Here is a 12,623-nt window from a genome sequence, read left to right as displayed (position 1 = left end):
TACTGAGAAAATGGTCTTTTACTATGTAAGATCTATGCATATACTTAAGAGAATTTGTGTAAAATCATCAAAGGATTTTTAAATTTTGTTTTATATGCATACATCTCCAAATTTCTTTACAGGGCAAATGATCAAAACCATTAAAGTGATTGTGAAAATTCAGGAAACTGATTACCAAAACTTTAGCCAGTTTTTAAAGGATTTTTAAAGAAATATTTCCAAAGGAGATGTGTATAAAATTAGGTTATGGTAGTACTCCTTTAAATTATTTTTTTAAGGATTCTATATTTTTTCATTGGAAAAAAAAAAAACATTTTAAAAGTATACCTCCTAATGGAGTTGGGGTGCAGAACTTTACAATAGTGTTATTTGTTTGCTGTTTGTGCTTTGTTCTTTCTTTAGTGGAAAAAAAAAATCAGGTAGGTAACCCTGTTAGGTCCAGGAAATGCGTTTGACCTCTCACTGTTTGAGTTTGCAGTTGTGCATACCGTGTGAAACCATGCTTGAAATAAGGGTTCCCAACAAATCATGGAATGCCAGTTAACTGCCTGCTTTTCATCTATAATTAGACCTTCACTCCTCAGAGGTGCTGTCATCACACACCACTGTCCAGGCCTGTCATCCACCATTGAAAGATCCAGACAATTATGCAGTACTTGACCAGACTATGAACACATCTAATTTGGAGAGAACAGCACCCACATATACCTTAATGGAAAGAATGACCAGACCGTTGGCAGAGTTACGACTGCTGAAAGAACATAATAACCAGCTCGGCTTACAACCAGACTGCGTTCCCAACACTGAAAGAGATGTACTTGGTAGAAACAGAAAACTAATAAAATGGAATTCCTCTATTGGCAGAGTGCATGTATTTACACATTCTTCTGTGTTTAGCTCAGTGGTCAGAACAGTTCCTGGAAAGGCTGCAGGACACGAATGTTTTCAATTTGAGCTTGCACATTTCATCTATTTGGTCTTCAAGACGAGGCTGACTGCCCTTGAGGTGGCTTGGCTCAGCCTTTAAAACATACTAATGAATTTCAGGTTTGGGACAGGCTGCTTTGTACTGGACAATCATGTCAACTTGGAGTTGCTTCCCAAGGATGTCTTCAATAGCCATGTGATGCCACTCTGGAGAGGGGATTCTGTGTCCAAACAAAATTGATTGCCCTCACCCAGGGTACTCAATACTTGCCTCTGTCTGAATCTTGGTTTTGGCAAATTCCTTCATTTCGATAAAAAGAACTTTATGAAAACGAGGAGAAAGTGGGGCAGAGTGTGAGTATAATTGAATGTCTTGAAGGACACCTAAAAAGAACCCTTAGCTGGGGCTGTAGCTCCCTGGTAAAGCACAAGCTTAAGCATGCAGGAGGCCCTGGGTTCCATCCCCAGCAAACAAACAAAAACCCTCAGTGACCTACAAGTCTTGGTTTAGCCAGTGTATGGTTTGTTTCTCCTCTCAGCTGTTTGAAGTACGAGAAAATTCAAGGAAAAGTCATCTTTCATACCTTTTTTGTGCTGATGTATCTAGCAACAGTTGAGGGAGTTACCTCATCTGCTCCAGCTATCACCTCACCTGATAGTCAAGGAAGTAGAGTAGCTGTACATGGAATTTGGTTTGTGTAGATGGGAAGGAAGGAAGCTCATCCAGTCACAGATGTCTCAGGACTAAACAGCTTAAGCCATGTATTATCCCACCCTACCCTGCACACCTTTGGCCAGGCTTACAGGCTTCATTCCAACTAGCTAAGACAGATGCAGATCTCTTGCCTACTTGCTCAGAGTGAGTCACAGTTTGTGTTGGGCCAGAAGAGGGGAGAAAGTGTAGATTTCACAGATTACTTCATCTGTGGAAGTTTGTCCATGTTCTTTTCGAGTGGGAGAATTTCCATTTCTGTATGTGATGCTGCATTTGTTCCAGTTTTGCCATTCATCACCTGTGAGGTGGACTGCCAGGCAGCATTGTCAGTGCCACATCAATGCTGGCTGCTTACTAGTGGCAATTTCCTGTTTGAGATCCTGAGAGACGTGTAGTGTGGTCTAGCATGCAGTCTGACTCAGAAGGTTGTGGGTTCCTCCATGTTCCTGACCAGGCCTACCAATCCAAGTGTCCTGGCCTCTCAGGCTTTGTGAACCTCATAGTTCAAAAACTTCTGTTCAGATAATAACTGCTTTTCAGCGCAAAGGCTTAATGAATGTGAAATTGTCTAGCAGATAGATGGAGCTTGAGAATAGGTAAATAAAAATGAAACAGTCATTTATAAAAACCCCAAATAAGATAACCCTGAAAGCTAGAGGAAGAGAGGGAAATTCGCATTTGTGTCATGTGTCACCGAACACTTCAGGACAAAGTATCTTTCAACCTTGTTTTACAGATGCAGAGATACCAGGAGATTGCCTGGGTCTCAACACCTGGCAACAATGGATTGAGATTCAAGTCTTCCTATTCCAAACTTGTGTTTCTTTTACAATATACTACTAACACATTGATTCACTTAGTTGATATATTTTATAATTAAGGTTAAATTCTTGATGATTCTGGAAAGGAAATAAGTGATCAAAATGGTTATAGTACTTATTCAGGGCCAGGGAGTTCATGTGCCCTTTTTATATGGCTACAGTAAACTATTACCATTTAAGACAAACTCAAGAAACCCTAGTCTCCTCACTTTGTTTGGCTTTAGCTCTGAAACACCTCTTGGGGATACCTGGAAGATTTGAATATCTCTGGGATGTCACTGTCCAGTTTGGAAATAATTTTATAAATGGGTTTCTTCCAGGAAGGATCTGAGTCTTTCCCTGTGGAGACAGCCCTGAAGAACTCTTGCAACGTCAAGCTGGCAGTTTCCAAGAAGCAATTCGGGACCTGCATTCCCAAAGAGACCCCCAAGAAAGGAAAGACATGAGGCTGGAAGCTCTGGTACCACCGAGCCCCCACAGGCTGATGCTACCTGCTCCGTGGGTGGGGGTATAAGAACATCCCTACTCTAGCAGCCCCCGACTGCTGCAGCCAAGAATGCCCTGCTCCCTCTTCAAACAAACCTTGAAATGACAGCTCCAGTGAGCTGGCCCTGGGAGAAAGTGTACTAGACACTCCCCTTGTAGGAGGATCTGTTTGATTTGCATGTACTTTTTTAGTAAGTAAGTAGAAACTAATTGAAATTAAATCTGTGATTGAAAGAGGTTTTTAGCATTCTTTTTCTCAGACCTGTTGTGGAAAGGAGTGTTCCCCAACTTATGTCTGTCATACCTCATCCCACCGCCTTTTAGGGCTGGATCCCAAGGGCTTTGCATTCCTGCTTCCAAAGTCAGTGGAGGGGACCTGTTCCAGGACCTTTACCCAGACTGGCACCATAAGTGATGCTGTTTCCCATGGGTCCTCCAGATCCAGCTTGGCCTAGGACTTGCTGCCACTACCTGTTCAATGATCACCCCCACATGGAAAGGTGTAGTGGTGCCACTGTTCCACCCTGGCCTTGGCTCCTTTCCCCCCACAGGTAGGCTTAGGTTTCCAAACATTCAGCCTGAGCATCCAACCAGTGGGCACCAGCAGTTCTTAGAGATGTCTACACATTATTATGTTATCTATTACATTATTGGAGATATCAAGAAACTGCTCCTGTGACCACAATCAAGAGACAAAAGCAAGAAGAGGGAAATGCAGTCTCGGACAAGACGCACCTGGCTCCTGCAGAATAAGATGCCAGCCTAACAGCTACTATCTGTCCAAAAGGCTCCACTTCTCTCCTGATAGGAATTCACACCAGTGACACTCAGGTTCACTCTTGACTGTCACTTACCCCTAAGGTGCCACCAGTGTGCCTTCATAGAGATCCAAGGCTGAGAGGCTTGAGCATTGTTTATTTGTTATAAATCTGTTCAGTGAGAATACAGATAAGAGCCAAATGATGAACAGAAATTCTTCAGGGCCAAAACTAGGTGCTAGTGTTTAGTCCTGAATCTCCTGACAGTAAGGTCAACAAGTTCTGAAACTGGATAATTGCAGAATAATGTCTAGACTGACATGACTTCTGGTAGACTTCTGCTTAGGTTTCAGCATGAAGATGGGCTGTATTCACTGCATCTACCTATTGCCTGAGAGATGTTTTAGGCTGAGATCTTTGTTAGTGATGCAGAGATTGGCCCCAGGCCCCATGACTCTCAGTGACAAGAAGAGACACCAAAGGGGTGTTTTCTCAAACACCCAATCACATAAGAAAGATACTCCTCAGACCTGATGGGACCCTGGTACATAGTCTTACCTCAAAGTCATTTCCCTTGTTATAGTGCATATTGAGGGCTCGAAAAAGTTCTGAATCACGGAGAACCACCAGCACTTTGGAATTTGTGACACCATCTGAAACTGCTTGCCGGGCAAATTTTTCCATTTGGATGTAATAAAACTCACGAAAGTTGCTGAACCATTTGATCATCTGAGAGGTGATGCAGCGGTTGAACTGTGCAAACAAGGAGTCCATCAAGTCAAACATTTGCCATGAGCTGCTCAGAATCATAACTGTCAACGTCAAATTCAACACAGGGTTAATGTTAATAGCTTCAACCAATGGGGCTTCCTTTAGAGAAAGAAGTCAGAGCTGTTTGCCAAGCCTATTCAGTTGGACTTCCAAATATGAATTAGTTCTAATGCCCATTAGAAAATAATTCTTCATGTACTAGATTTTTAAAAACTTTTCACCCAGGAGAAACTTTTCATAGTTTCTAAGTGGTTCTAGGGTCAAGGTCACTGTGGTGCTGGCATGGCAGCCTTGGAGCCTTCTGCTTATGTAAAGGGTCATGGAAGGGGTAAAGGGTGTAGGTCAAAGAGCAGTTTATTGGTAACTTAGAGTTGAAGAATGAATTGAAATCTAAATCAGTTTGCTACAGGGATCAACCAAGCAACTGAATAAGAGGGAAAGACCTGTGTACAACCAGAAAATGAAAAGTTGTACTCCATTTGTGTACAATTAATCAAAAGGCATTCTGCTGTCATGTATAACTAAATAGAACAAACAATTAAAAAAAAAAAGAGAAAGATCTGAAAAGCTTAAATCAGATCCAAAATGTTAACAGCCCTTAGCCCATTCGTCAGGGTAGTGGAGTCCTCCAGAAACTTTCTGTGGCAACAGACAAAATTTGGTTCCTTTTATTTTCCTTATTGTCACACTTGATGTGTACATATGTTCACTCAGTTTTGAAACAATAATCTGAATGTAAGTTTGACAGTGTCTGACAATGTATAGTCTTTCTTTTTTATAAGGTTTTCATAAAGCTCCCAGCAGAGACAAAAAAGTAGGCCAAAGATTCCACTTACTAGCGTTTCTCTCTCCCCCTACTTTCCCTTCCCATGTTTTTCTGGGATTATCCACAACTCAGAAGTCTAAAAATTCAGACACCCAACCTTCCTCAGCCAATGATTATTTGGGTCATCTCTGCCCAGCACTGGGAACCACACCAATGACATCAACAGCATGAACAGGAGCTCACGTGCGAGGGTCTGGACCTTCCTCACAGAGCTGGGAGTCTCTCATAGGCTGAAACTGACTTTTTACCTGGACATCAGGGAAATAAGCCTTCAGGAGGCTGGAGCTGGGGTACCGTGTGAAGAAGAACATTAGTTTGGCCTTCTTCAAGTGACCAGGGTTCAGTCCTTCCTGGATTTACCTCAGTGTCAAGGAAAAGTAACAGTTTGAAACACCGGGTACCAAATAATTGTATCAGATTATCCAAATAGCGATTGTCCTGTTCTTGTGGTTTCTGTTTTGTTTTTCCCTTTTTCTGGATGAATAGAGTATTTGCTCCTTTTTTCTGTCTCTGGAGACTGATTAGATAAGCTGAATGCCGTACATGCAGTCAAGCTGCAGAATTTAAAAACATCTTGATGTGTAAAGGCATGATATCAAGCAGTCTGTGCTCCTCCAAAATGAGATGGGAGGAGATAACAGCTTCTATCCCATAGAATCCCTTTTGAAACCCCAAGTAGAGATTTACTTCCCCTCTGCCGCAGTTTCCTCATCTGTAAGATGAGAGGAGCAGCTTAGATGGACTCCATTCGGGTTCTCATTCTCCAAGGTGGCTTTGCAGGTATATGAGCCCCAAGCATCTAGCCAGGCTGAGCACAGCTCCCATGATGCTCTTGCTCCATCAAGAAGTTTGAATTGCACCTGCATCTGCCCTCCATCTGCCTAGCAGAACTTTCCATTATCAGTCAAGCTGCAGTTCAGAATCTCCATCTCATAAGGAACCTTTCCGCACCAAATTCGCCTTTCCTCACCCTGGGCTCCTGAGGCTCTTTGTACAAACCTCTGTTGTAACAGTGACCTTATTGGAATTTTTACTGCATGTTTGCCTCCCCATTTAGACTGTGAGCTCCTTCAGGACAAGGACCATGTCTTTTTATCTTTGTGTTCCACGTGCCTAGCCCAGTGCTAGGCACATAGTAGGTGCTCAATAAATGCGTGTTGGCTAAGGGGGTGAATGGATGATCAACCTTCATCTGTACATACATGTGGAAAGTCTACCCCAAACCATACTTGACCTGAGGACAGTCTCCTTCCGCCTTAAGAGCAGGAAGCTGTGGTGCAACTCCCTAGCATCAGGGTGGGAGAGAAAGACTCACTCTTAATGCTTAGCATTCCTGGGGAAGGTCCTTAAGTTGGGTGAGACTCATTTCAAAGAATAACCTTCTGAGTTAGGTCTGAGTGCTGTAGCTTTCAAACTTCAGACTTTCCCAAGGGATAAATTGCTTTAGCCAAAAGAAACCAAACCCACTAACTATGGTTTTAGCTGGCCCAGGCACCCCAGCTGCTACATGGAAGACCCCTGTCCCCCATCCATTAGCCTTAAGTTTTTGGGTTTTGTTTGTTTTAGTACTAGTAATTGAACCCAGGGGATTCTACCTCTGAGCTATATCCCCAACACGCCTCTCCCTGTTTTGGGGGTGAGGTTGTTGTTGTTGTTTCTATTTTATTTTGAGACAGCGTCTCGCTAAGTTGCCCAGGCTGGCCTTGAACTTGCAGTCCTCCTGCCTTTCATTGGCTATACTTCTTGTCCTTATTACATGTTGATAAATGCTATGAAAAGAATCTTGTATTTGAGAATCCAAAGACCCAGATTCAGAGGCTGATTTGGCCACCTACTAGCTGTGTGACCTTGGGCAAACCACTTAAATTCTCTGGGCCTCCTTTCTAAAATGTAGAATATGATGGGTAAAGCCTTTGCTTGACTGTCAGATCCTGGGTTTGAATCCTGGCTGCTCACTCGTATGCCCTGTGACTTTGGGCAAGTTAGTTTGCTTCTCTTTCTCTGCTTCTCAGATTCCAGAGTCTAGAGTGGTCACTTGAGAATTGTAAGATAAGCCAGGCTGGCAAACCCTTATCTGATATACTGGGGCAAGAAGTTCAGATTTCAGAATTCCTGTTATTTATAAAGTTAATATGATGTGTGTGTGTGTCACACGTTAATTAACACAGCAGAGGCCATCTGTAATACAACAGACTAATATTCCTACAGCAAAATGGGTGTCTAATTATGCTAAGTGGAATAAATCTATAAATAACCTCCAGTCCGTGTAAGTCAGGTTTTGCCACCAAAAAAGGTCGACTCCCTCTTAAAGGAAAAAGCTACAGGGCTCTTCAGAGCTTTCTAGGTTTTAGCATTGTGGCTAAGTGGTGGTGGGCATGCACATGTGATTTGCCTGCAGGAGAAACTGCTTGCTGAGTGCCCCTGGTTCCGGGCTATGTGCCTAGTGGCTGTTCTTTTTTGCTAATGCAGCTGCTGCTAGATGGATTTCATGGCCCACAGAAATCCATCTCTAGTGTGGAGTGCAAGCAGGCAGAAGGAGGGCATAGTCACAGGGGCAGAACACAACCTGGGGTCCCCAAATCATTCTAAAGATAGCCACACACTCCACCGGTGTGACCGGGCTTGATCTAGGTCTTTCTTAGGATGGGCCCCCAAACTTCCTGATGCTTTCTGAGCCCAATCCTCATTCCACAGGACAGGAGCAGACACATGTAGGGGCCTGACAAATATCAGCAAATCTCCAAGGGCTGAGCCTTCTTGACGGGTCTCCTGCTGCCCAAATTTAGTAGGAAGTCTTAACCAGCGGTCTCTTAACAAAAGTCCAGACAGGAAGCCTTTCTCATAGTGAAAATCAGTCTGTGCTGGTATGCGTACCTCCAAAGAGACTCCTCCTGCCTGAAGAGCGTAGTGCTGGCAAACGATGTGTTCTTGCCACTGGTTCCAAGAGTGAAGCCATGGGATGTTTCTAACACCTTGGACCAGCAGGGGGCGCTCAGAGCACTTAGGACACAAGAGCCACCTCTGCTGGGCAGTGAGCCAGCCCCACCCCATCCTACCCTGCAGGTGCCAGGCAGGGGACCGGACTATGCGCACCTGGATATGACTCCGAGACACTTTAACCTCTGGAATCTGTACTCAAAGCTACCCAGGACAAACAGCAGTGTGAGCCGCAGCTCACTAAAAATGCAGCACCAAAAATACGTTCTCAGAACTTCAGTCCTGCAAGATGCTTGTTGGAAGAGGGTTCTTTGACCCCAAAAGTTTGGAGCTGTCTACATTCTCCTTTAGAGCTTCACAGTAGACTTCAGCATTCTAAACGCTCTGAAAATTTCTGCAGTAAAGAAACTAACCCGGGTCAGGTGTAGTGGTGCATGCCTGTAATCCCAGCACCCTGGAAGGTTGAGGTAGGGGGATCACATGTTTGAGACCAGACTCATCGGCTTGGCAAAACCCTGTCTCAAAATAAAAAATAAAAAAGACTGGGGGTGTAGCTCAGTGTTAAAATGCCCCTGGGTTCAATCCCAGTACTCCCCTGCCACAAAAAGAATAACCCAGTATTTGCCAAAGCTACTTTTTTTTTTTTTTTTTTGGCGGTGCTGGGGATTGAACCCAGGGCCTTGTGTTTGAACCCAGCACTCTACTAACTGAGCTATATCCCCAGTCTGAAGCTATTTTTTCTTCTTCTTCTTCTTTTTTTTTTTTGGTACCAGGGATTGAACCCAGGGTTGCTTAACCACTGAGCCTCCTGTCTCAGCCTCCCCAGCCTCCAGGCATGCACCACTGCACCCAGACCCTATGTTCTTCAAACTCAACAACTATTATCCTGAGGGTTCCTCTGGGAGTGGATCTGTGGAGATGATGTGATAAGAGCAGACCAATGCAGGCCAGCCTGGGCCTCTCAGACTTTCACGGTTGTGGAGGTGGGGGGCCTCTCCCACCTGTGCCCAGACCTTGGGTTCCACCCCAGGCTGTAGCATGGAAGCTGTTCCTTAAAGGGAAGATTTTCAGCCCTTGCATGACATCTCTCCATGTCTAGTCTCTGAGAAAAAACCCTCTTTTCCCCCAGAAGTTCCTGGTTCCTCATGTATTCCTCACGAACTATCTAACATGCAGGGGTTTTTTTGCCTGTAGATACATACCTCAGATGTGGGCATTCCTTTGACCTTTTCTGCCTAGCACTATGAGCAACTAGTAATTAAATGTCAGGGATTTTCTTCCATATTGTATTGTGGAAGCCCATCTGAGTTTGAAAGCAAACAAACCAAAACCTCTCAGACCCAAAGGAACAAGTTAGTCATGGTGGAATCTGATGAGTCACAGAAATAAGTAAGTGAACCTTCCCAGGATTCCTCACTCCTAAAATGTGTTTTCCACTTGGTCACGCAACTAACAGGCTGTGAGTCAGGGAAAGAAGGTCCAGAGGGCACATTAAGAAGAACGTGGAGGGCTGGGGTTGTGGCTCAGGGGTAGAGCGCTTGCTTAGCACATGTGAGGCACTGGGTTCGATTCTCAGCACCACATAAAAAAATAAGGATATCATGTACAACTAAAAATATTTAAAAAAAAAAAAAAAGACCATAGAAAGCAAAGTTAATCCCTGTGCAGTACAGTTATCTGTCCCCCACCTCCTCAACTTCCAGTTTTCCTGTTTCTCTGGGCAGTGCCCTTGAGAATTTCAATGACCAGTAAAGGATATTTGGACAGAAGAGAAAGGAAGTGCATCTGTGACAGTCTCCAGGCTGCCCTGCTCCATCTTCACAGAGGGAAGGAGGGGCCGGCTCTCCAGACGGGGGACCATGGTGAAAGGCAGGGGGCACTGCTTTTGGCTCCAGACCCAAGGTTGCAGAGCAGACTCTAAGGAGGGGTGACTTTGGGGAGATGAGTTCAATGGAGGGTTGTTGCTCCAATAGCCATTGGGTCCATGACCCAGTAGCTGGCTAAGAATCTGATTTTCCTGGACATGGGAAGAAATAGCCAAGGGACAGTTTGCGAGGGGACCCTGATAGGGCTTGGAGATTCTTGGAGAGATAGGGTACCTAGGAGAATCTAGAGGCTTGACCAGTGGTAAGTTTCCCATAGGGACCCCAGCTTGTGGTTGGGCCCTTCTGGGCAAGGTGGCCAGAGCAAGTAGATCTTTATATGTACCCCCCACAGGAGGTGAGGGCTCTCTTCTGCCCTCTGGCACTAGTTGCTGGAAACTTCTGCCCTGCTGGGTCAGGTGTCCTGGTGGATTCAAAAGCACCTTTTGTAAAACTGAGTCCACAGCCTGGGACACTGCCCTGGTCAGTTCTTTCCTCAGAATCTCCAACAAAGCTTGTGTTCCACAAGAAAGGAATCTGAGCTCCTCAGACTGGTGTTCAGCCTCAGACACTCTGGGTTTTTCTGCCCCACAGAGGTCCTTGCTAGAATCCTGGTGGCGGTCACTGTCGGTAGCCCAGGGGCTAGACTCACAGCTATTCCTCTGCTTTGGTCTCAGCGGACCTTGCCCCTGCTCAGAGCCTCTGGGGCCCTGAGCTGCAGACCTGAGCTCAGCAGCCTGCAGGATGTGCTCCTGCAGATGTCTCAGCTGTTGCGTGAGCAGATGAAGTTGTTCTCTCACCCGGGGGCCCCCTTTCCTGTTGCCCCAAGCAGGGCCTGGCTTCAGGGGGCCTTGCTGCATGGGGAGACTCTGCTTCCTCTTCCGCTCCCGGGCCTTCTCTGGGCAGCATGGGCTGTCCCTGGTTTGGGCATTGCCTGGCACCAGGGGGGTGGGGGAGAGACATATGCCTTGGACTATGGTCTCCACTCTTGCCCTCTTGGCCTGGATGTGCTCGTCCCCAAACCAGTTGACATCAGTGAGGCTAGAGCCAGAGGCGTGGCCCCAGGGAAAGGGGAAGTCTCTCTCCAGCCCTTGCGAGGCCAGGCCTCTCTCACCATCCACACAGGGTTCTTCCAGGTGGGAGCAGGTCCCGGACTGAGAAGAAAGCAAGATGGAGTTTGGATCCATCACTTGGCTTCCCCAGCACTTGCTGAGAGCTCCGTGAAGAAGTCAAGGAGCTTCTGGAAACCTTCCTCCCCTCTTCAGAGGGGCGTGCACCCAGAATGAACCAGAGCTTCCTCTTCTGCACTCAGCAGGGTGAAAAATGTCTGCTGCAGAGGACTGAGACTCTGGGATGCCAGGGCTTACAAACCTCCTGGGCAGACTCCTAAAATTAAAGACAGCAAGAAAACAGAACATGTGACTTGAAGTAGTGCTTTTTAAATGTGTGTACGAAGAAAATGTCTTGGGATCTTGATCAAACATTTCAAGTCAGTAGACCTTGAATGGAGCAGAAATTCTGCATTCTAACCAACCTCCAGATGATTCTGGTCAGGACCCCACTTGGAGGAGATTTCAAGAGTGATCCCCTAGGAGGAAAGATCTTCTGCCTGGGCCTAACAATACATTATAATAATAATGACAGCCAATGGAACATCTGGCACTATACCAAGAACTTTACACCATGACCCGACATCCTATTATCTACAAATTAGGAACCCGACTCCAGAGAAGTTAAAGAGTTACCCCCCTAGATCAAACAACTAGTAAAAGGCAGGTTGGAGTCAAGCCAAGATTTACCAGATCCAAAGTAGCTAAGGGCAACAGAATCTGGGCACTTTTTAAAAATAGGAAACTCAGGGGATGTAGCTCAAGGGTAGGGCACTTGCCTAGCATGTGCGAGTCCCCGGGTTCAATCCCGTGTTGCAAAACAAACCAATGAAAAACAAAAGCAGTAAACAAAACTTGGAAAAAAAAAAAAAAAGGAAGAAAGAAAACTCAGCTGGCCTAGTCAGACCTGCTAACTTGGACCCTTAGTGTTGGGACAGGCACCTGTTTTTGCCACCATCAACCCGAAGTTTAAAAACCACTGCTGTTTGGCCTCTATATTATCCTGCCTCCTGGAAAGATCTGACTATGCATTTATCACTCAACTCTTTAATGATTATTTATTGAACACCTTCTATATGTCAGGCCACCGTCTGAAAGTTGGAGGGACAGAGTGATCAAAACAGCCGAGTCTGCTCTCAGGGAACTGGCAATCTAGTAGGGGAGGCAGAAGTATATTTTCAGGGCATGATACTTGCCATGAAGAAAAAGCAGGATGAAAGGTTGAAGAACTGAGGAGAGGAGCTGAGGAGGAGGGAGCTTCATTAGGAAAGGCTGCCTGAAGCTGTTTTATTCCCACAAAGTATGGAATTACACGGTGGTTTACCCAGGAGGCTTCTGACAGACAAAACTGATCCCACCTTGGAGTTTAAAAAAAGCATTCTTACACATTACCCCACTGCATCTCACAATG

At 45.4% G+C, this 12,623-nt stretch overlaps 1 protein-coding gene across 2 annotated transcripts; it reads right to left on the bottom strand.

The window, feature by feature from the left end:
* Positions 1-1,272: 1,272 nt before the first annotated feature.
* On the bottom strand, positions 1,273-11,290 carry PROX2 (prospero homeobox 2; the record flags this gene model as incomplete). 2 transcript variants are annotated; one of them, XM_079127267.1, is made up of 4 exons in its annotated part: positions 1,273-2,869; positions 4,266-4,460; positions 5,553-5,654; positions 10,007-11,290. In XM_079127267.1, the coding sequence occupies 4 exons, from the start codon at positions 11,288-11,290 to the stop codon at positions 2,684-2,686; spliced, it is 1,767 nt and encodes a 588-aa protein (XP_078983393.1). In that variant the 3' UTR covers positions 1,273-2,683. The 2 variants fall into 2 exon arrangements, with proteins under 2 accessions (XP_078983393.1, XP_078983394.1); XM_079127268.1 differs by lacking the exon at positions 5,553-5,654 and having other exon boundaries at positions 10,547-11,290.
* Between the last annotated feature and the right edge of the window lie 1,333 nt (positions 11,291-12,623).

This window comes from Sciurus vulgaris, assembly GCF_902686455.1.
Source record: "Sciurus vulgaris genome assembly, chromosome: 2".
NCBI classification, from domain to species: Eukaryota; Metazoa; Chordata; class Mammalia; order Rodentia; family Sciuridae; genus Sciurus; species Sciurus vulgaris.
Note: the sequence above shows the minus strand (reverse complement) of the source record. Positions and strands in the feature narration are given on the sequence as shown.